The sequence below is a fragment of the Herpailurus yagouaroundi genome, unplaced genomic scaffold (genome assembly GCF_014898765.1).
Source record: "Herpailurus yagouaroundi ecotype Mexico unplaced genomic scaffold, PumYag 182, whole genome shotgun sequence".
Classification (NCBI taxonomy): domain Eukaryota; kingdom Metazoa; phylum Chordata; class Mammalia; order Carnivora; family Felidae; genus Herpailurus; species Herpailurus yagouaroundi.
In genome coordinates, this window is record NW_024412413.1 from 9018476 (window position 1) to 9042316 (window position 23841).

General features: G+C 45.8%; 1 protein-coding gene across 8 annotated transcripts in view; it reads left to right on the forward strand.

Annotated features, from left to right (window-relative positions):
* Positions 1 to 23841, forward strand: part of ENTHD1 (ENTH domain containing 1) — a 104101-nt gene that overhangs the window by 74046 nt on the left and 6214 nt on the right. For all 8 annotated transcript variants that reach the window (XM_040490769.1, XM_040490768.1, XM_040490767.1 and 5 more), the window contains one exon: positions 17203 to 17601. In XM_040490769.1, coding sequence (XP_040346703.1) covers positions 17203 to 17601 — 399 coding nt within the window. The remainder of the gene's footprint in view (positions 1 to 17202; positions 17602 to 23841) is intronic.

Below are 23841 nucleotides of genomic sequence, written 5' to 3' on the forward strand. Positions count from 1 at the left end.
CATACGCTTCAAAAGTGTCTTCAGAGAAGAGCTGTCGTAGTTTTGTAAAAGAAGGGCAGCACGAGCCGCCCATGGGTGTATTCCAAGTTCACTGACGAGGTTCACTACCATCAGAGTCATCTTTTGAAATTTTGTGGAATTTTCAGGGCACCTGGGTGGCTCAGTCAGTTAAGCGTCCGACTCTCGATTTTGGCTCAGGTCATGAGCTCACGGTTTGTGGGATTGAGTCCCATGTTGGGGCACAGACCCTGCTTAGGATTCTCTCTCTCTCTCTCTCTCTCTCTCTCTCTCTCTCTCTCTCTCTGTCTCTCTCTCTGCCCTTCCCCCACTAACGTGTGCACGTGCATGCTCGCTCTCTCCCTCCCTCTCTGTCAAATAAATAAACGTTTGAAATTTTGTAGAATTTTCCTCATCCCTAGTTGACACTTGACTGTAACATTAGCTAAAGAAAGTCTGTTTATTCCTGCTTTTAGCAGGAAGTGCTCAAAACACATACAACTTGCGATCATGCTCAAGGACGTCAAGAGGGAACTTCGCGCATGAGCACTGGTGCTGGCCCAGAGAGTATTTATTTAGCTTTTCCTCTCGTATCACTTCAAGTCTGGTCTGAAACCAGGATCTGTCTCTGGTGTGGCAGGAGCCCAGAGGCGCAGCATGGATGATTTCTCCCCGGTTTCTAGATGCTGTTACTCAAGGTGGTTAGTGAGTTTCAGAGGGAGGAAAGTCTGGAGGGCAGAGAGAGCTGAGTGGCTTTCTTCGTGGGGAGTTTAAAGAGCTGGTGAAGAAAGACAGAGGGCCATCTGGGAGGTGGAAGAGACCCTCAAAGGCAGAGGTGGTTCTTATTCACCCCTGAGCCATCGGCACGGTATTTTCAAGCTGTGACCTCCAGTGTGCCGGAAAATCATCTTAAATTTCTCCGATGACAGAAAAGATAACCTTGGTTATTTTGTTTTCTCAGCCATCTCTGCCTTACACTCGGTCGCTTCAGGATTTCCCTTTCTCCTCCCTCTTCTCGAGGACGGCATCCGAGTTTCGGGGACCAGCTCAGCCTCGCGGCTTTGGGGATGGGCACCTCTTCACACTGCCTTCTGCTGAGGGGAAGCCACCGTTCTCTGTCCACGTCTCGTTCTGCCGGTGTCCGCGGGCATCTTAATAGCAGCGCCCTGGAGTAAAGTTGTTAGGCCGTGCACTCGCCGTCCTCGCTGCCCCGATGGCGAGGCCCTTTCGCTTCTGCCACTCTCCCTCTCTCTCGATCCCCCAGCTGAGTCCGCAGCCTTGACACACCGCTGGATGCTTCCCACACCTCTCTCGCGCGGAGTGGGGACCTCTGGGCGGTTGCCCCCCACCCCCCACCTGCATTTCTGTTCTTCTGCTTCCGTCCTGTGTCGCTGGCGGGAGGTAAAGACAGATGGGGGGATTCTAAGTGTCGCTCGCTGTTCCAGGCTCCACCTGGGGCCCAAGCAGAAACCCTCTTCGTGCTCAGAATGAAAGCAGCACGAGGGAAAGAATTTTCTTCTCCTCTCTTCACTGCCGATGCTGATGCTGATGCTGATGCCGATGCCCAGGGCCTAGAAGGGTGGCTAGGTGGCCATAAGGGCTCTAGAACTACTTGTTGGATAGGTGGAGGACCGGCCTCGCCCTCGCCTCCCCAACTCCCATGACTGTGCCCGGCATGGGCTTAGGGTACAAGACCTCCTTGCCAGTACCCAACTCTTGATTCTTCTGTTCGTCTCCTCCCTCAGAGGTTCTTTAGTCTGTGGTAGACGCCTACAGGGGTAAGGGAGGGAGAGACAGGCTGAACCAATATTCCCTCCAAACTCCGTCTGCGACAGGCTTATCTGGCTTTTGTTTTTAATTGAAGTCTTCATCTCTGACCCATCATGACACTCTCTCTTGGGCATCATGGCTTCGTGTTTAGGTGACTATGCTTGGCGAAGGGCCTTGGGGATTCAGTTTGTGGGGAGGGACACTCTGACTCCCGGTACTATATCTCTAGCACCGGTTCCTAGCACGGCGCCTAACACAGAGTGGGCGCTCTGTTCATCTTTACTGAACTGAATACTGGATGAGTCAGAAATTGGTAAGATGCTGACAGAAGAGTGGAGGCTTCAGGGTGTCCTCAGGGTAAAGATGGAATGAGACATACAAGGAATGCTCAATATTGCTGATTCTCTGTTGAAACAGAATTCTATTCAATAAGGCCACGTGATTTGTTAATCTTTTTTGTTTTTTAATGTTTGTTTATTTTTGAGAGAGAGACCGAAGACGAGCAGGGGAGGTGCAGAGAGAGAGGGAGACACAGAATCCGAAGCAGGCTCCAGGCTCTGATCTGTCAGCACACAGCCCGACGCGGGACTCAAACACACGAACTGTCAGATCATGACCTGAGCCGGAGTCAGACGCCCAACCGACTGAGCCACCCAGGCGCCCCTGTTAATCTTAATTCTAATCAGGAGTATTGCTGTAATTCTTATTGATTGTAAAGCTGGAGGTTCCCTGGACCCCAACTTAGTAAGCTAACTCTCTAAATTAGGGCAAAACCCCAGAGATTGTTCAGCTTTTTAGAAGCAGAAACCAAAATAGCTACTGGCAACTAGGTATTGGTTGCTCAACAGTAGTCAAATTCTAGAAGGGAAGATTGAGAAATTTGGTTTTAATTCAACAGGTTTTAATTCAACGAGTTTGTAGCATGTGTCAGACCCTGGTGGTAGGCATGAAGCTATGGCTGCGAGCATGGCAGGCCCTGTGTGCCTCAAGGAACTTCTGGTGAAGGTATAATTACAGATTGTACTACGTGCTGTTACGGAAATGAACAGGAGCTTCGGTGAAGCGATGGGAGCATGTAAGCTTTAGTTAGGGTAGCAAGAGAAGGCCCCTACACAGAGATGATGTGCTGTGAAATAAGGACGAAGCAGCCTGGAAGGATCATTTCAAGCAGAGGGAACAGCGAGTTCAAAAGCTCCGGGGCAGGAGGAAAGGTTAGCTTGCTCCTAGAATTGCAAGCAAATGAGGGGACGGGGGTGCTTGTGGAGATCAGAGAAAAGCAGACAGGAGCCATGTCACGCAGGACCACGGTGTAGTCAGAGGGAGGAGTTTCAGACCGAATTCTGAGCACAGTGGGAACATTTGAAGCACAGGGATGCCGTAATCTGATTTGTTATTTACTTAAATAGAAACTGCCGGGGAATGCATTATGGGGGGGAGACAGAAGCAGAAAGATCGATGGAGAACCTAGGTAGACTGTCCAAGTGACCATGACTGAGAGCGGAGGCAGCGGCTATGGAGAAGAGTGTGCAGATCTGAGATATATTTTGGAGTTCAGTCCCCAGGACTCCTGACGACTGGTTGTTGGAGGGAGGACGAGTCTGGGAACAAGGATGACTCCTAGTTTTCTGCCTTTGGGAAGTGAGTGTGTGATGTCGTTTAGTGAGAAGGGAAAGGCGGTGGGGAGAGAACGGGTTGGGGGATATTAAGGGCTGCATCTTGGATATGTTACATTTGAGGTGCCTATGAGACATCTATTTAAATCCCTGCCTTCTGGAAATCCTGGATATCAGTACACTAAAGTAACTAAATTGGCACTTAGATGATTGTTTTTCCTACTTCTTTAATCAGTCTCTCTTTCCTTGAAACACCTAATTTTTTAAAAATTCTAACTGTGGTTTCTGGATGGTGGTTGTATGTCTGCTGTGCATATCAGATATCCGAGCATCCCATTACTATTAAAAAAAAAAAAAAAGAGGCACCACAAACCTCAAATGTAGGTCATCACCGGACGTGCCCAATCCCTTAATACCCTCCCGAGAGCAATCTCGCGGTTCATCTCTTTACCCTTGTTGTTGATGACAGTCCAGCATGCCCAACATGTTCACACCACAGCTTCAGTTTCCCTGAAGTTAGCAGTTTGAACAAAATGTAAACAGTGGCGCTTGATTTTTTTCCTCTTCATATTGCTGTCCTCCTTACAACGGAGTGTGGATGCTTGAGAGGACTGGGTGAAGTAGACAATGAATGACCTGGTTTCTGATGGGTTGATTAGACTCCTGTAAATGTCCTTTGTTTCCCTCTTGGAAGATGTGTGTGTGTGTGTGTGTGTGTGTGTGTGTGTGTGTGCGCGCGCGCGCACACAGGCACGTGCTTGTGCTAGTGTGGTGGGGGGATGGGAAAGGGACGACAGCACTACTGCACTACGAAGATATTCTAGAAGTGCCTCAGGGTTTGCGGCAGGTGTCTTTTATACTTTGGATCAGCACGCAGTATGGGCTTGAGACAAGCCAAGCAAAGGGCTACAGCAGTTACAAATCTCGAGAGCTTAGTGTGGCTCCTGCCAAGGTCAAATGCTTTGAATAAATATAGATGAAAAGGGCATTTTGCTTCCTTGGAGGTATTTGATTCATTTGACTTAGAGAAGAAAAACCCAGAAAGGAGTCCTTAATACTTTGATAATGATAGCTACCAGTCCTCTGCTACCTACAAACTTGGAAAAAGCTTAATTATTCAGAAATATTCAATCACTAAATTATGATGATCTTATCTTAACTGTCATCTCTGTCCCTAGTTTGTGGGCTCTTGTCATCTGTCACCTGCACTATTAGGACACCTTTGTCGCTGATCTTTTGGCCCGAGCCTCGCTCCTGTCTGCCACATAATCTCCACAGAGATCTGTATAACACACAAATCTTCAAAACAGCCTTTAGTGGCTTTTCATCATCTATGGGATAAAAACTATACTCCTGACTTCTTACATTTTCAGTAGTGTGGTGGACTAGATACTCTGAAGAGCCTCCAACCTAGATTCTGGATAAAAGCTACCTTTTAATACATTGTTGGGTTCGTGGGAACTAAGGGAAATCTCGAGGGCAGACCGGAACAAACCCCACGTGTCTAAACCCAAGAGCTGGAACCTGATTGGAGCAGGGAGCTGTGGGTGTGAAGGACTCCAAAGGCAGGTTTTCCCCGAAGGCGAATGCTGACATCATCACGATCAGAGATCAGAGACCGCAGGCTGGAGCCCACAGCAGGGAGGAAGCAGAGCCTCAAACTTGGCTTTAAGTGGAGCATTCAAGGGGGCTGCACTGGCTTTAGGTGTGACAAAAATACAGATCCTTTCTGGAGGCCCCACTGAGACCCAAGACTCTTACAGATTAACCTCAACCTGATGTCACGATCGGAAACACAAGAGAATAAGCCTTCATGACTGAGTCTACAAAGATGCAGACAGCAGGTTTAGCCTCTGAGGATTTCAGATTTGAACTATTGGCGATAGAATATTATCTGAGTATGAAATGTTTAAAGGAAAAAAAAAGATGGAATCAGTAAGGGACGGATGACTAGACACATTTGAAAAATAACCAAATAAAACTTTTGGAAAGGAAAAATAAACTTGTTTGAAAGTAAAAATTCAGTGGATGTGGATGGATTAAACACCAGATTTGATCAAACCGAAGTGAGAAGTAGTGACTTGGAATGTGTAGCAGAAGAAATTCCCCAGAATGCTGCAAGGAGGCCAAGAAGATGGAAAGTATTTTTTTTTAAGCTGAGGCACAAATGGCAAGTCGGGAAGTTTCGTACAGCCAGTGGGAGGCACTCTTTGATGAGATAATAGGAGATCATTTTTCCAGAACTGATGAAAGGCATGAATTTAAAGATACGGGGAGCATAATATATACCAAATAGGATAAAGAACTACAAACACTTGCAAACTCACGTATTAGAATGAACCTGTAGAACGGCAAAGAGGACGGTGTCACAAACAGGCAGCCGGAATAGAGATGCGTCATCCCTGCAAACCTTGGCGTCACCCCCGAGCTTCCTTTCATAGCAGCTCTCGTTCAGCGTATATCCAGAAACTGGTCACCTCCACTGCTGGTCCTGGTCCTGTGCACCGTTATCGCTCCCAGGGGTGCAGAGTGGGGAGAGACTGACCAATCTTCAATGACACAGGGATGTCCTGTGACCTAGGACTGGAAATTGGAATTAGCGGTGGAAAAGGTCAGTGGTCCTCAGACAGGACAGCATCAGTCAAGAAGTAGGAATGGAAGCCAGACTGTGGTGTTTTGAGGAGTTGAACAGGAAAGAGGGAAATTAATTCAGAGGGAGAAAATAAATTTGTTTTTCAGTGTGGTTGGCTGGGGGGAGCAAGACAGAGAGACACTAGCAGAAAGGCCCAGAGAAATATTTAAAATAAAGGAGACTAGGTTCCACTTGAGTGGGTGTTTCGGTGACACAGATGGCAGGACCGGCCTGAGTAGGCATAAGGGTCTCAGACCCTCAAGACCGAAGGGAAGGGTGTGAGGAACGGTTGTGGATTGTGGTTCAGTTGGCTGAAGAGAGGGAGAGAAGCTGAAACAAATCAGTTGAAAAACCTCTCTTATCTTGACGAAGAGGGGAGAAGGTCATCTACTAAAAGTAAGAGAAAGGTCTAGTTGACAAGGGAGCTTTGAGGAGAGCCGGGAAAGTTTGGAATTGTCTCTGAGAGGAATGGGAGAGAAAGGACACGCAGAAAGGATTCCTGGACACTCCTGAGGACCCAGGGGGTATGGAGACCATGAACTTAACAGTTGGGAACTCTCTACAGTAGCAGTCAGTCACCCAGGAGAGGAGAGGAGCAGGGGCCCGGGGGAGTCAAATGTGTTCCAGGCCCAAGGTGCTAGATGCAAACACCGTAAGTCCCAGTAGGGAGGGCGCAGCAGGGAGGTGGTTCGAGTAAGTTGAACCAGACCTGGATGTCCTGTATTAGGGAATGGTGTGGTTAGGGGGCTCCCCAGGGTGCGCTGAAGAGCCTCTCATATTCACTTCACAAGAGAACCAGCATTCGGGTGCCTGCTGTAGAGCGGCCGGGGATGGCCACGTTAGCCAAAGAAACGGCAGCTGCCAAGAGATACGTGATCACAACAGCGGCCCGATGAGGAAGAGATAGACACTTGTCTCGTATTGCCCTTCCTCTGTTCTGACACTGAATAGAGCGGAGCTCGGAGGAGGGAGCTTTGTCCCATCAGTAGATCAAATTCAACCTCCAGATGAGAAGAAGAGTAGGCCAGGAAGGGAGAGCAGCCAGTGCAAAAGCCCAGAGGTGTGATAGCACCAGGTGTGTGGGGGGACTCTTTTGAGGGATTCAGCATGGCTGACATGCGGTGGCCGCCCGGGGGGGGGGGGGGGGTCCATCAGAGACCGGAAGGAGGGTTGCGCTCTGACTAGACATGGCATCAGTGGGAGAATACTCCATCCGCCATACTGCCTCCCCTCACGCCCAGATTTTCTTTCACTTTGATCTCTGTGCCGTATTTTTAAATAATTTCTTCGCCCCTATCTTCCAGTTCCTAATTTTCTTTTCAGCTAGAGTTAACCCACTGCTTAGGGGCGCCTGGGTGGCGCAGTCGGTTAAGCGTCCGACTTCAGCCAGGTCACGATCTCGCGGTCCGGGAGTTCGAGCCCCGCGTCGGGCTCTGGGCTGATGGCTCGGAGCCTGGAGCCTGTTTCCGATTCTGTGTCTCCCTCTCTCTCTGCCCCTCCCCCGTTCATGCTCTGTCTCTCTCTGTCCCAAAAATAAATAAACGTTGGAAAAACCCGCTGCTTAAAAAACCAACTATTTTTGTAATTTCAGCCATTCTAGTTTTCACTTTTACAACCTCTACTTGGATCTTCTGCTTGGGTCTGTTTTTATAATCTTATTCCTTGCTTATATTTTCAAGCTTGTATTATTTCCTTAAACGTATTAAGTGTATCTATGGTTATCTGTCTTCTGTGTTTTGTAATTCCAACGAATTGCAATGGTGACAGGTTTTGCTGGGATAATTCTGGTGGCTTTTGTATTTTCGGGCACTGCGCCATCCCCAATATTTGTTGCATAAACGAACAAATGAAAATATGTGGAAGGTGCTGGAATAAAAAGAGCAAATGAAACATTAATAGGTAAATTACAGGATAGTGCTGTAAGTCATATAATAAAAACATAAGCGAAGAGCTCTAAGAACAAGGACCACACTCCGATCCTGCCTGGGGACAGAGAAATGGCACGTGTCCTTTTAGGTATTCGGGAAGGTGTGTTCCAAAGGGACGTATATGTTATAATATACGAAGTTTTAATAGGTGAGTTTTTTTTTTCTCAGCTTAGTGTGGAAAATAGAGCATCCTTACTTCAGGAGAAATAATACTTCATCTGAATTGACAGCGTAAATGATATTCTCAGGTGCGTTGCTGTGTTGCAGACTTAGACAAGATTTTTACACTGCATTGAAGTAAAAGTTTCTCATTGTTCTGTGCATCTAACGAGGGAAAACGTTTGCGAATTACAGTTGTTCATCATCATCTTTCCACAGAACACCAGTTCTCTTGGTCTCAAATACCACCTTCTAAGAACAGTGGGCACAGAGAACCTGCATCCTGCCCGTGGTCTACCTATACAGGAATTTTGGTGGGGGGGGGGGGGAGGGAGAGTGCCTGGGACATCCAACGTCCCGTCTGCCTCTAGTCACGGCCATGGCGGGAACGCCTTCAGACCGCTCCATCATAACAACGGCCAGGAACTATATAGAGTATCTGTGGGCCAGGTACCACTTCGAGCGTTTCATGTATTTCATTCATGTCAGAATTGAGCCTCTGACCAATTTATTTTCATTTTTTTTTTCTCCTCCGGTGCCCTGCGGGGTTTTATTGGCATTCTATGGATCGGTCTGATGGTCACAAACACTTAGGTCTTCAGGCACCTGCCTGGAGTGGGCTCTGTAGAGCAGGAGACCCTCGTGTGCGAGAGGCCAATTTCCATTTAACCTCTAGCCCAAACAGCAGGCAACACTGAGATAGGTAATGAGCACTAGTTTCCCAAAGACCTGTTCAGCTTCAGTTTCCATAATGATGATCTATTAAGGGATATTTGGATTTTTATTATGGGGGGAACCGTAACTATGGCATAAAATGTAATCATGAGCGCCCCGTACCTATTTCATAATCCATTCGCCATGATCCGTTTTCATGGCCTGAGAGTCTTCGGCCGTCCTACTTATTTTTTCATTTTTTAATTTTTGAAGAATGATCCGTTTATTTCATTTGATGATATGTTTTACAGAATAGACGTCTTCAGAAAATCTAACAGTATTAACCGTATTCTCTAAGAAATAATAGGATTTGCCTTCTAAATCTTTTTTTAAACTTTTTGTTTTAATTTAAAGAATTGAGCCTGGGGGCGCCTGGGTGGCTCAGTCGGTTAAGCGTCCGACTTCAGCTCAGGTCACGATCTCGCGGTCCGTGAGTTCGAGCCCCACATCGGGCTCTGGGCTGATGGCTCAGAGCCTGGAGCCTGCTTCCGATTCTGTGTCTCCCTCTCTCTCGGCCCCTCCCCTGTTCATGCTCTGTCTCTCTCTGTCTCAAAAATAAATAAACGTTAAAAAAAATAATAAAAAAATTTAAAAAAAAAAGGTAAACTTAAAAAAAAAAAAGAATTGAGCCTGTTTTAAAAGAGAAGCTGTAAGTTGTAGGTTGTCTATTGAAGAGGCTTTTAAAGAAAAGTACCTTTAGATATGCCCGTGTCTCTGTTTTCTTAGAAGTTAAACCATTATCGCAAATTTATATTGAAAGAAGTAGTAAATATACTTGCCGTATTTCATAGCCATGCTTTCCAAAATATTTTCTCTTTGTAAAACTTGGGTACACTATATTCTGCAGTTAAACGCAGTGATATATGATGAAGTGAAACTTGCAGAGCCTGCACCTGTGTGTGCGCGCACACTTAACATGGGTCAGAGGGAGAATATAGCTGTTCTAACGTATTATGATGATTTGAGGTTTCGCGCGTACACTGTAAGAAAACCGTACTAAGATTTTCATGTCAAACATGTTATTCAAGTTTCACATCCACCTTAAAATTAGTGGCTTGTCTACTTTAAACCAATATATTAATGAGCAATTCAAATCACTCCTCTATATTAATAATTTATAACTGTGGCCTCTTAGCAAAATAGACCTATTATCGTCAGATCCTATGTCCTTTGATTAAATAATTGCAAAAGTAGAAGCTCCTTCGGCTACACATTTTTAAGCTCCAGAAAGACCTATTTTGGCATCCACCTTTTGTCACGCTTGCCAGCTCTCCGCCTTGGAGCTGTAATTGGATACCGTGCGTCAGACCAGCAGGAGAATTGATCACAGCAATCGCTGGGCTGGAATTAACACCCATTATCAGAGTCACCATATAATGGAATATAAAATAATATGCAATGATTACAGTACCTGAAACGAGGCAGGGGAATTATTGAAAATTGAAAAAAGAGTTACCAGTACAGAATATTCCTACCTGTAGGCAAAGTCTCTTAACCCGGAATTAAATCCAATGTTCCATTTCAAAAATGATCTCATCATCGTCTCCAAATGAGCAAAAACATTTTCTGTACCTTCGCCAACATAGCTCTTCTCTTTTGTCCTTAGGCTCAGAGCATGGAGAGGTGATGCATTTTTTTGTTTGTTTGGTTGGTTGGTTGGTTGGTTGGTTTGGTTTGTTTTTCCTTTTCCTTACTGCAGACATCTTAGTGATAGTCTGTATTTAAATTTGCAGTCTGATGCCTTACACAGGGAATAAGCTTCTTCCTAAAGATAACGATCAAGAGTAATCAAACCAGCTTTACAATGACCGATGTGTCGAGGTCCTGTTTTGCATTAATCAAGTATATTGGCAGGTGTAAAACACTGTACAATAAAGAAAACCGGGGACAGTCTCATAATTTAATACTGAGCTTCTCACCCCGGAGTCTGCCAGACAGATACTTGAGAACAAAGCTCTTTGACATGCAGGTTTTAAATTGAAAGAAAATGAGAAACCTGATAAAGCAAGCCAACCAAATTAATTCACTCTGTAGTCCTCTCTGCTTTTTAGTGGAATTCAGAGAAATTCTCTCCCAGAGTAAGTTGGGAGGCCCTCACGAAACAATTGTTTTTGTGTTTGCAGGGTATACATTTCTGTGCTTTGTATTCAACCATATAGAGTTAATATTTATTGCTGTTCTCCAGCAAATCCCCAGGAGTTCCCGCGGAGTTCAGAAATTTTTCCATAAATGTTGTGCATCCTTTATATGGCTCCAAGAAAACATCTACCCCGAAGCCCTTCTGGGAAGAGACAGATAGGCAAAGACAATGGGCCAGTTGTGTACTTAATGACTCAGTCCTCCTCCACATGGCCCTGCATCTCTAAAAGTGACACCAGGGAGGAGAGGAGTGACCCCAAGGTAAACTTCAGTCACTTACACTTATGAACCATTAGAATTGTCAGTAAAAAGCCACTTGGTACAGCAGGTTCTACCAGACTTTTCATTTCTTTTTTTTTTTTTTTTTTTTTTAGTTTGTTTTTATTTATTTTGAGAGAGGTAGAGAGCAAGTGGGGGAGGGGCAGAGAGAGCAGGAGACAGAATCCCAAGCAGGCTCCCCGCTGTCAGCCCCGAGCCCTAGGAGCCTAGGCGGGCTCCAACTCACGAACCCCTGAGATCATGACCTCATGACCAGAGCTGAAATCAAGATGTTTGCCCTGAAGGAGTTTGTAGTCTCCTGGAGGCGATGGATCTGTAAACAAATTATAATGAGTCATAAACAACAAAGTTTTTACTAGTGTTACAAAGCTTAGAAGAGTGCCTGCCACATCCTTGTACTTAATAAATAGTTGTCAAACGAGTGACTAATCTCTGAAACAATGAACTAAGTGAAAAATATGAATATTCACATTGAATTATGCAAAAGCAAAGAAAAGAGGGATTCGTTTTAACTTGGAGGATAAAGGTATTTAACAAAAGCAGTAGTATTTCAATTGGGGTTGGACAAATGAAACCATTTTTGATAGAGGGGAAGGGCAGGGCTGGAGGACATTCTAGGCTGAGAGAGCAGCACAAGCAAAAACACAGAGATATGCCCACCTACTGGACATAAATAACCTTGGGAACCGGAAATCAGTTGGGTATAAAGAAGAAGAAGAGCATTTCAGGCACAAAGAACAGCATGGGTGAAGGCTTGGTGGAAAGAGGAAACGTGGCTATTTGAAGAACCGAAAGAAAGTATAGTAGGGTCATATAGTTCTGGAAAAACCGTAGTTCAAAATGAAGCAGCAAAGCAGAGGTGTGCCTTGTGGTGCCCCGTCCCCAGCGTCACAAAGCCAAGAGACAATAGCTCAATAACGAGCACAGCCCATCCACACTCTTCTGCAGTTATTTGAACGTCCAGGAAACAACAACACCTCCCACTGTTTGTACGAAAGAAGGTCCTCTCCCCAAAATAACGAGGCACAAGGTCCCAGCCTTCCAGGGCGCCCCCTCCTCCCACTCCTGAGACTTTCTGGAGCTCTGTGGTAAGAGCTGATCTCCTCCACACTGGCTTCCCCTCTGCAGGTATTTGGGGTTTGCTTCCTCGCTCCGTCCATGGTTCCTTTTCCAACTGTGTTGACATCGCCCATCTTCTGTTGTCCTCTCTTCTCTCCTGTTCTATTTGCCGTCCTAGGTCTGGACCTCTTTGTGCCACTTCTGTCATTCCAGTGGGTATGGGGAAAGGAAAACTGAGAAATGAATATGTCTTGTAGCAAATGCTGTTAATGCCCCCACCCCGTATTCTCTTGGCCTACCTCTGAGTTCAGCGGCAGCCCTGGTGACCAGTCCCCCTATCCACCGCGAGTGTCCTCTACTGGGGTTTCCTCTGGAGCCCAGACACCACCTGTTCGGCCTAAGTGCGAGACCACCTAGACGCGCCCCAGATTTAGCACTAGTGAGCGCAACCCTCAGCCAGTGAAGGCGAGAGTCTCTGAATTCGTGTTCCGCCTTCCCATTCCTGAAAGGACAACCCTGCAGCACCCCGCGGGATCGAACCTCATTTGCGCACCATGGTAATCTGGTCAGTAGTACGCTCTATTGACTTGATCCCTTTTCTGTTTCACCATGCCCACTCCTTCACTCGTGCCCTCGGGATTGACGGCCAAACCCGCTCCCTGCATCCAAGTCTTTTTCTCAGACTTGCAGGATGCTCCCTGCATCCAAGTCTGCTTCTAGGGGAACCCGATCTGAAACTGTATCCTACAGATACAGAATATTTACTGTATTATACAAATTTACTGTATTATTATCTACTGTATTATACACATTTATTCTTCACGTTTACTCATTTATTGAGAAACTACAACCTCTTAGACACTGTGAAATTTAACTGGTAACTTGTATCATTAGTTATTTCTATGTGTTTATTGTCCGTATACTTTTGTAGGTATACACGTATATGTATATATATTCCTTCCTTCTTTCTCTCTCTCTCTCCCTACCTACCTATCTGCTTATGTAAAATCCATGCTTGATCTTAACATTCGTTGACAGTAGGAACTATGACTTCCACTTACGTGCCTGCAGAGTTAAATACAGTCCAGTGCAAACAGTAGATGTTCAACAAGTGTTTCTTGATTAATCTTTAATTTTTATTCTTTAAAATCTTTAATCTTTAATCTTAATTTTTAGCCTTTACATCCACTGTACATTATTATACACAAAATCCACATATAACACTTATATTAGATAAGTTATAAATTATCCTATTTAACTCACCTTTGCAGACATCCTACCTGCTAAAGCATGGTCGAGGCTCTAAAGTCAGAATGTGGGAAGTTAGTACGATGTGTGATAGGCTGTGTACAGCATATTCTTAGGTGGAAAAAAAAATGAGTTTACAGAAACTAATATTTATTATTGAGAGAGGGGAAGGATTAGGTAGGTGTGATTGGAAATGGTTTCCAGAAGTAGTCGAGGTAGAGGCCTTGAGAAGTTGATAGGATTGAAATAGATAGAGAAGCGGAGGGGGTGGTCCAGTGTTGGGGGTGCAGGGTGAGAAATAGATGGTAATAAAGGTAAAGAAACTTTGAGGGGCGCTTGGGTGGCTCAATTGGTTAAGCATCCGACTTCGGCTCAGGTCATGATCTCACGGTCCTCGAGTTGGAGCCCCGTGTCGGGCTCTGTGCTGACAGCTCGGAGCCTGGAGCCTGCTTCCGATTCTGTGTCTCCCTCTCTCTCTGCCCCTCCCCTGCTCCTGCTCTGTCTCTCTCTGTCTCAAAAATAAATAAAAACATTAAAAAAAATAAAATAAAATAGGGGTGCATGTGTGGCTCAGTCCATTAGGCGACTGACTTCATTCAGCTCAGGTCATGTTCTCGTAGTTTGTGAGTTCGAGCCCCGCATCAGGCTCTGTGCGGACAGCTCGGAGCCTGGAGCCTGCTTCGGATTCTGTGTCTCCCTCTCTTTCTGCCCCTCCCCCGCTTGTACTTGCACGCACGCGTTCTCTCTCTCTCTCAATAATAAATAAACATTATCAAAAAATCGTTTTTAAATCATTATTTTTGAATTGTTGTCATGCTTTCTTCTTTTAGATCATAGTGTTTTACTCATTGAAAAGATTACCAGTCTAAAAACCAAAGTCTAAGCATCCAGAAGACTGTTTCTCCTGGACAGATGGGAAAGAGGGTGGATAGATAGACTTCAGTCTGGTTTGTTTCGTTGAATTTGAAGATAATTTTTTCTTTTATAATGTTAAGCTTTTGTATTAAACGTTAACACAATGGCTAGGGACACCCGGCTGGCTTAGTCAGAGGAGCATATGACTCTTGATCTCGGGGTCATGAGTTCAAGCCACATGTTGGGTATAGAGGTTACTTTAAAATAAAAAAATAAGAAAATAAGCAAATAAAATGATGGCTGTTAGATGACTTTATACATCCCAGATTTGAGATTTAGATTGAGTGTTGTTATGAATATTTCCATCAGAGAGTCATTGTCATTCTGAATTATCTTACGGTCCATATTGCTAAGTGTTAAGGTGACTCTGTTACTATAGAAAAATGCTTTTCCCCCGATTTCTCTCAGATGTAAAATAGAAGCCAATGGGGAAATATTTGACAAAAATCCACTCTGAAGAAACGCGTTTATGTAAACATGGTGAGGTATACATGTGCTTGGCGCTAGTCAGTCTAGCATTCTGCCGGGAAATATATTCGCATCTTTAACAGAAACCTTTACCAACTAGTTACAACTCAGTCATATGCAAATTAGGGATATTTTAGAAGTTATTTTCACCTACCGATTTACTCTTCCTTTTAATGATTCTTTAGTAACTTGATTTGACTTTTTTAAAAACAAAGGCACTACTTTTTCTCTTTCTTTATCCTTGTGCTTCTATTTGTCCTTCTCCTTAACAAGCGCTTGCTGAACACTTCCTACGGGTCACACTCTCCAGTGCTGGGGCACAAAGATAACTCCTAAGAAGGCCTCTGCGGGGGGGCCTGTTTGCCGGGAGGGGCAGGACCGGTGAGAACGAGGAAGTGTAAGGCTGACTACATCCAGGGCCCCAGACAGGGTGTGGTGAGAAAGACAATGACAGGGGAGGGCAAGGAAAGGAAAGAACAGGTTCAGGGCAAGAGAACAGGCTGCTGGAATCAGTTTGAAAAGATGGAAGAGCTTGGAGGTGAGAGGGTTGGAGAGAAATGGAACTCCCCACGGAGGGAGTGAGGCACGTGTCCTGAATTGTCTAATGCTGTGGCGTCCCAGCAGCCATTTCGCCCAGGCTGGCCTCCAACTGTGGATGAAAATGCGTTTCTGTAATGACTCAGGGCCTGACAGCGGTGATGATGGCATATAAATGTGCATTGTGAGGCTGTGTTGTGTGGTGTGCATGGTGATACGTAGACACTCGATAGTGAATTACACAATTCCTGTATCCTCTTCTGGGAGCTTCTGCTCAGTCTTCCTTTTGCCCATTCCCAGCCCGTGACGCACTAACTTCCTCAACTGTATCTCTTAAAATACTTTTCTTTCTTTCCATATCCAACTTCAGGTAAAACTACTTCAGAGCAAGCCCTAGCACGGAGTGTTGGTAACAGTTTGCGTCTAGAAATTTGGACCAGGCTCATAAGTCATAGATTCAGTAGGTCTTCCTATATCAGACCTACCTTAAATATCAGCTCCTTTCAATTCCTTCTATTTGTAATAAATATTATTTGTCCCTTATATCCCTGGTACTTTGTCATATTCTAGTTACTGTGGTGATATTAATGAATGAAATGGATAAAGATTCTGCCCTGACGAACTTACATTTTGGTAATCATCACAACGGCTCTGAAAGATTGCTTCTTTTCTCCCACATAGACAAAGGATTCTGCTACCGAAAGCAGGGTTTTCTTTCATGGGCTTTGTGTAGACACCAGGGCAAGAAGACATTTTTTTATTACAGGGGAAAACGGCCTTTTTTTTTTTTTTTTTGGTAGCTGGGGGTTCTGTAGGGATAGACCAGTATGATATGGCATATTTTCTCTAGTTTATCTTGTAAAAGATGAACGTTTGAAGGTTCTAAAAATATAGTGGTTTCAGAGACAGATAAGTGGGTGAAGAGAAAAATATTTAAAGACAAGTTATTTGAAGCTTTCCTTTCCTTGTGCTTCAGTGAGGAGAGAGAGAGAGAAGCGGCCACCAAATGACTAATGCATCAGTAATAGCTGGGGTATACTTTATATAGGCAGAAGAGAAATATAGTAAGAAAGTAGAAACAACTAAATAGAGAATCCTGTTATAGCATCAAAAAATCCGATTTAGGAGTGCCTGGGTGGCTCAGTCAGTTGAGCATCCAACTCTTGATTTCAGCTCAGATCATGATCCCAGGGTTAGAGATCGAGCCCATGTCAGGCAAATGTGGAGCCTGCTTAAGATTCTCTCTCTCTCTTTCTCTCTCTCTCCCCCTACCCAGACCCCTTCTCCTGCTTGCTCTCTCTCTCTTTCTCTCTCAAATTAAAAAAAAAAGAAAATCCATTATTAAAATTACAATGGATTTGGGGGCACCCGGCTGGCTCTATCCGTGGAGCATGTGGCTCTTGATCTCAGGGTCATGAGTTCAAGCCACATGCGTGGTGTAGAGCTTACTTTAAAAAAAGGAAAAGAGGGGCGCCTGGGTGGCTCAGTCGGTTGGGCGTCTGACTTTAGCTCAGGTTACGATCTCACAGTCTGTGAGTTCGAGCCCCGTGTCCTGCTTCGGATTCTGTGTCTCCCTCTCTCTCTGCCCCTCCCCCATTCATGCTCTGTCTCTCTCTGTCTCAAAAATAAATAAATGTAAAAAAAAAAATTTTTTTTAAAGGAAAAGAAAAAAGAAAATTGCAACGGATTTGAAACAGAGTGTTTTCAGTTGTATTTTTTGATCATGGTTCTTGTTATTTTACAGACGCTGTGCCTACCCCCTCCGAAGAAAGCCCATCTCTGCCGACAAATGTGAGTTTGGACAAGAAACCAGACAGCAGTACCATCACAAACACCGTAACCGAAAGCCCTTTGCAAATGCCTCTGGAAAAGCAGTCAGCTGCAGAAAGCTTTGACACATTGACAACTTCACCATCGTTTTGGTCATCGAATAAGGAAGAGTTTGTCAGCCCTAATTTAAGGACGTCAAAGTCAGATTCTACCTTCTGTAACCAGGCCTCTGTAGAGACGCTCTATGTCTCTCCTTCATTCAAAACATTTGACCCAGTGAAGGAGATGGTAAGCAATAAGGACTACCAGAAGCCAACACAATCCAGCATTGTCCACGTGGGTGAGGAAAACCTCAAGACTGCAACCACATGGGGTGAGTCTGCGTGCACGCACATGCGCGCGCGCACACACGCATGCACGCACACACACACACACAGCTCTTCTGAAGTGTTCTTCTGTTATTTTTCTGTGCTTTCTGTCTCTGTTTCTGGTTCCCTTCTTTCACTCTCCATCCAGTGGCGTTAAAACCTACAAGCCAGAGAGAGGGACTTCTCATTTGGGAAAAAGCACCCCTTTTATTAAAGAGCTGAAAGGCAGTTCATCCCTGGGGGTCGCAAGTACTTGTTGAAGCACAAGTTCTGAGCAGTTCTGATTCCGAGTAAATTAGAAAGAACTAGCATTAAATAAGAGCTTCCTGTTAGGCGTTTAGGTTACCTATGAAGACACTTTATAAAAAGGAATGAGTTACTATGTATATTGATGTGTAGACACACCATGTATGTGTGTGCATACGCGGCCTTTTTTTAAAGTTGTTGTGTACTGATTGTCCCCCCAAAAAATGGTGGGGAATCTCTTCTTTATTCTGTCCTATAAAACACTAAAAGGGTTGCAGTATTCTTGGGCCTTGATGGTAAAGGAGAAAGCCAATTGGGAATCCAGATTGTTGGCTATCAGTTACCAAAGCCTACATCGTAATTATGCTTTCTTCTTTAAAGTTAATTAGTAAACGAATAAGTTGTTTGTGCACTTTTCCAAGACTGAGTCGTTTTATTGGTTCTTATGTACAATAATGCTTACTAACTCATATAACTATAAAGCTTTTAATATAAATACTCTAAACTGCCTCAATCTCAGGTCAAAAGTACAAACAATGGAAGCCAACATGGTGAGGCTAAAGAAATTTACTTTGGTGTCAGTAAGGTCAGTGAATGATAGCACAGTCCCCTTGCTGCACTTTCCAGAATTTTAGGGGATCGAATAGCCTAAAAATAAACTGATTCTTACTTCTGTCACCAAATTAACTGTTCTGCGGAGACTGTTGATGTGGAAACCAATTAGTACCGGTTACAATGACTGTGACGGTTTGTGTGCGTGGCTGTCCCCCGGAATGTTGTTACTATGAGTTCATTTCTTTCACAAATACCACAGAAAGATCATTGAAAATAGTTTTGGCCACTGCCTGTGTACCAAGTATACTTAATTATAAAAATTAGCTGGAAGTTCCTCTAAAGCCAGTGAGCAAGGAGGACTTTTGCTTCCATTTATAATGAAGTAGGTAGTATTGTTCTAACCCTCCCACCGAAAATACTGGTTAAAGCTGGAAAACTATTAAAAGCTGGTTTGAAGTCCTGGAAAACAACCGAGGTAGAAAACACATGATGGGTCAAGATCCTAGGAAGGGGACTGTGACACTGTGATATAATACGAAATATATATTAGGTCTTCATCCCTGGTTCCCGGCACTGAGCCCCCTAAAAACCCTTGGAATTTCCTGAGTGATAGGAGTGAGAAGAGTCTTTTTGTTATTTGTAATAAACCCCTTCCTTCCATACCTGGGTTTATGTTGAGGTGCGTCTTGGAGAATGGGGGCTCGTTGCCGGAGTAACCAATCAGGCCAGTGGAGGGCTGGAACTTTCAGCCCCACCCACTGACCTCTAAGGAAGTTGAGTTCATCACCAATGGCCAATGATTTGATCAATCATGTCTCTGTAACGGAACCTCCATAAAAATCCCCAGACGGTGGGGTTTAGAGGGCCTCCAGGTTGGCGAACACGTGAAGTTTCTGGGAGGTTGGTGCACCCGGAGAGGGCATGGAAGCTCTGGGCCCTTCCCCATACCTTGTCCGGTGCATCTTTCCATTTGGCTGTTCCTGAGCTGTATCCTTCCTAACAAACTAGTAATAGGAAGCAAAGCACTTTCCTGAGTTCCGTGAGCCATTGTAGCAAAGTACCGGCCCCGAGGAGGGGATCATGGGATCCCTCAATTTATAGCCGGCAGGTCAGAAATATGTGAGGCCTAGACTTGTGAGTGGCAACTGAAGTGGGGGACGGTCTTGAGGGATTGGGCCTCTCATCTGTGGTGTTTGCACTAACTCTGGGTAGTGCCAGAATGGAGTTAAATTATAGGACACCCAGTTAGTGTCCCCAGAGAATTAGAGAAATCCTTGGTGTGCAGAACCCACATTTGGTGTCAGAAATGATGTGAGCAAAGTAGGAAACTAGTTTACTTGTAGTTGGCCCCGCATTCACCTCAGTTTTCCCACCATGGATCATTTGCCTATTCACAGAGCAGGATGATGGAAACTGAGGGAAAATCAGAGGCCTGGGCTCTCCACTGTTTACTGAGCTTGAGAGATAGGATTGGAGTTTGGGGCATCCCCGGTGGCAGGGACTCCAGGGGCGAATATGCCAGGAGAGGAAGTCACAGAGGAGAAAGCCCCGAAGTCTTTGTGCAATTTCTTACTGAAATACCTACTCCTGCTAAGTTGCACACGTTAGGGATGTGATGCCAAGAAGCTAAGGGGGAGGCAGCTTCTAGAGGGCAAAGGTTCTCATCATCTCACGGCTCTGGGAGACAGACAGAGGGTGGAGCTCAGGGTCTGCCAAACTGGAGTGGCTCTGGTGAGTAACGTGCTCTCAGCTGGGACCTGCGACAGGCCACGCCCCAGGCATCACAACTCCCATCTAGGGGCGAGAACAGACCAGAACTAGAACAGCCCTCACAAATGCCGAAACCCAGCTCCAAGTGGAGCAAAGGGATTGTATTGCGTTCCATCTGTCTTCTAGAAGACAATGAAGCCCTTGCTTAAGAGCTCCTATAATTTCTCATGCAAAGTTTTTGGCTTTTAAAATACACGAGAAAAACAGACAACAGAAGCAGAACCACAGAGAAGCTAGATACTGACATTGTAAGATAAATACTTTAAAATAGCTGTGATTAACATGATCAAGAGCACAGAGGGAAGGATGGAGAATTTCACCAGAATACAAGTATCTGTGAAGAAAGAATGAAATGAGGGGCGCCTGGGTGGCTCAGTCGGTTGAGCGTCTGACTTCAGCTCAGGTCGTGATCTCGCGGTCCGTGGGTTCGAGCCCTGTGCCGGGCTCTGTGCTGATGGCTCGGAACCTGGAGCCTGATTCTGTGTCTCCCTCTCCCCCTCCCCCCTTCATGCTCTCTCTCTCTCTCAAAAGTAAATAATAAACATTAAAGGATTTTTTTAAAAAAGAGTGAATGAATGAAACGAAAGTTCCAGAGCTGAAAAATACAGTAGCCAAAATTAAGGCCCTGAGGGCACTGTTCAGTCACATGGCCTGAGGTTATCAAAAGAGAGCTTCGGTACTGGCAGAGGAGCTGGGAAGTCATGTGGGCAATCCTAAAATACGTGGGTAAATATAAAACGCGGTATATTTTATTTTTATTCTCACTCTTAAAATGCATGTGACTGTTTAAAGCAAACTTTTCCTACTGTATTTTGTTTTAAAACAGTAGATGTAATATATATCACAACAGAGGACAAAGAATGGCTGGATTGCATAGTTGTTAGCGGCTCAGGTTCTGGGATCACACTGCCTGGGTTCATAATCTCAGCCCAGCCACTGGCTGCGTGGCCTCTGCGTGGCGCTGTCTTCATCTACGGAATGGGGCCGCCGGAGGGGGTCCCTGAATTCGCAAACATCAGGTGTTCAGGGTAGGATCTGGACCTGGCCAGTGCCGTAGAAAAGTTTGCTATTTTTACTCCAGTGTCTGTGTTTTTGTTTTTAATGTTTATTTTTGAGAGAGAGAGAGAGAGAGAGAGAGAGAGAGAGAGAGGGAGAGAACAAGTGGGGGAGGGGCAGAGAGAGAGACACACACAGAATCCGAAGCAGGCCCCAGGCTCCAAGCTGTCAGCACAGAGGGCTGACTTGGGGCTCGAACCCACGAACCGTGAGATCATGACCTGAGCCGAAATCGGACGCTTAACCGACTGAGCCACCCAGGCACCCCCAGTGTCCATGTTTTTAGTTCTGCTTTTATTTATTTATTTAATGTTTATTTATTTTTGAGAGAGACAGAGACAGAATGCGAGTGGGTTAGGGGCAGAGAGAGAGGGAGAGACAGAATCCAAAGCAGGCTCCAGGCTCCGAGCCGTCAGCACAGAGCCCGACACGGGGCTCGAACTCACGAGCCGTAAGATCATGACCTGAGCCGAAGTCGGACGCTCAACCGACTGAGCCACCCAGGCGCCCCTTTATTTAGTTCTGCTTTTAGAGCCCCGAGCCCCCAGCCCCCTCCCAACCCTCCACATCCACTCCGGTTATTTCCAAAAGGACCCAGGAGTTCCTCGCTTATTCTCAGGAGCAAGGAAACTCCTATCCTTCCAGAAAGGGCCTTGCAGGCTGAGGAATAGAGCCCAGCTGGGACAGACCAAAGAGATCCTAGGGAGCTCCAGTTCATTCTCCCCAGAGCGGCCAGAGGACCTGACGACTGCTGCTCCCCCGCTGAGACGGCAGACCTCTCGGACTGTCGCCCTGTTCCTGAAGGTCGCTAGCCTTCCACTGCCCTGCGCGGTCTCGCTTCTGCCTCTCCCCGCAGCCTGGTGATGCTTCCGCTTGTCGAGTAAACCAAATCGCTTCACCAGCTTGGCGCCATTGTTCCCTCAGACCAGAACGCTTCCCACCCAGCCCTTCCCCGCTGCACTCCTCCTTCAGGGCTCAGCTTCCACAGGATTCCACAGGATTCCCTGACCCCCTTGATTACTTCAGATCCCCCTCCCACTCTGTGTTGTCTTGGTACCCGTAATTATCCTTCTAGCACGTACCGCCATTCGAGTGGGATGTGATTGCATATCCGTGAAGTTGTCTGATGTTTCCCCCACTCCCCGAGTGGGATGGCGCCTTCCTGAGGGAGGGACCACGTCTGCCTGTTGGTTATTGAAGCCCCAGCACCGACCACAGTGCCTTGCACACAGTAGGTACCCAACATTCAACAAGTGAATCAAAAGCAGCTTAGTAAAGCAGCCATGGAGAGTGTGCGTGAAGAAGTAATGGAAGAAAGCACTGGGAAATGACGCCAGGACGGATGACGAAGCGCTGTGTGTGCCAGGTTAAGAAAGTTTGGCCTTCAGTTTGAAGAGAATGCAAGTCACTAAAAGTTTTAAGCCACGTGAGTGGCTTTTTGAATGTGTTGTAGAAAAATTACTGATTTCTATGGTGGGGGGAGTGTGGAGGATTGATGTGGAGGGGGGTGAAGCTGGGGCAGGGAGCTAGCTCATCAGGGGCTGTTGCTGGGAAGGAAACCAAGTGGGGGATTGGAGAGCAGAGCAGGTGAAGTGGGGGAGGGGGGGGCGGCTAGCCTGAGATGGGGCACAGTCAGGGGCAAGTGGGCTAGAATCCAGAACAGAAAGACACTCACCTTACCCTGAGCGCCCGTAAGGAAGGAGGGGAAGGGATGTGTCAGAGTGTGAGGGATGGGTTTGGCAGGTTTTAGTAGTTAAGATGTATTGAGCCTTCATGTGCCACACATTGTAGGTTGTGGCCTCCATATCTGATCGTCTGAGGTCACCTGCCCAGACTGAGGGGAAGTGGTGTAAAGGCAGTGAAAGGTCTGCTGAGATTTAGGAATAGCCACTCTAGAGAATGGAAGAAGATGCTGATAAGACACGGGTACAATGGAGCGATAGAGCCAGAATTTGTGGGGGTCCTAATTTGCAGGATCTGTGCTTTCTCCAATAGCGCTGAGCAGCCTGGGGGTAGGAATGAGAAAGCATATTTGAATTGAAATAGGATTTGGACAGGAATTTGCAAACCATAGCTTTGAGGCCAAATGTGGTCACCCCCTGTTTCTGCAAATAAAATTTTATTGGAACACAACCATACTAACTGGCTGCCATGTAGTCTTTGGTTGCTTTTGTGCTACAACAGCAGAGCTGAGAAGTTGTAATAGAGACTGTAGGTCCTGTAAAGCCTAAAATATTTACAGTTTGGTCCTTGACAGAAAAGGTCTGCCTGGATTGGGAATTAGCAGCAGATAAAGCAGAGACCATGGCGGTGGGGGGAGAGGAGAGGAGCAAGAAAGTGGTTCAAGTGATGGATAACGAGAAAATAAAAAGATTATTGGACCTGATGTCTCGATGAGGCCAAAGTGTAGATGCATTAAAGGGAATGAGAAGGCTGGAAGGAATCAAGAAGGAAAGTAATCTTGGAAAGCAAGATTTCAGAGTAGGGCGGCTCAAAGGAATGGCTGCAGGTAACTTGCGGTTGAGGAATTCAGGAAACGACGAGGCAGGATCGATGGCTGGTCTCCGTGGACGCTGGGTGAAGGAAGATAGACACGACACTGTCTACTTTCTGGGGTG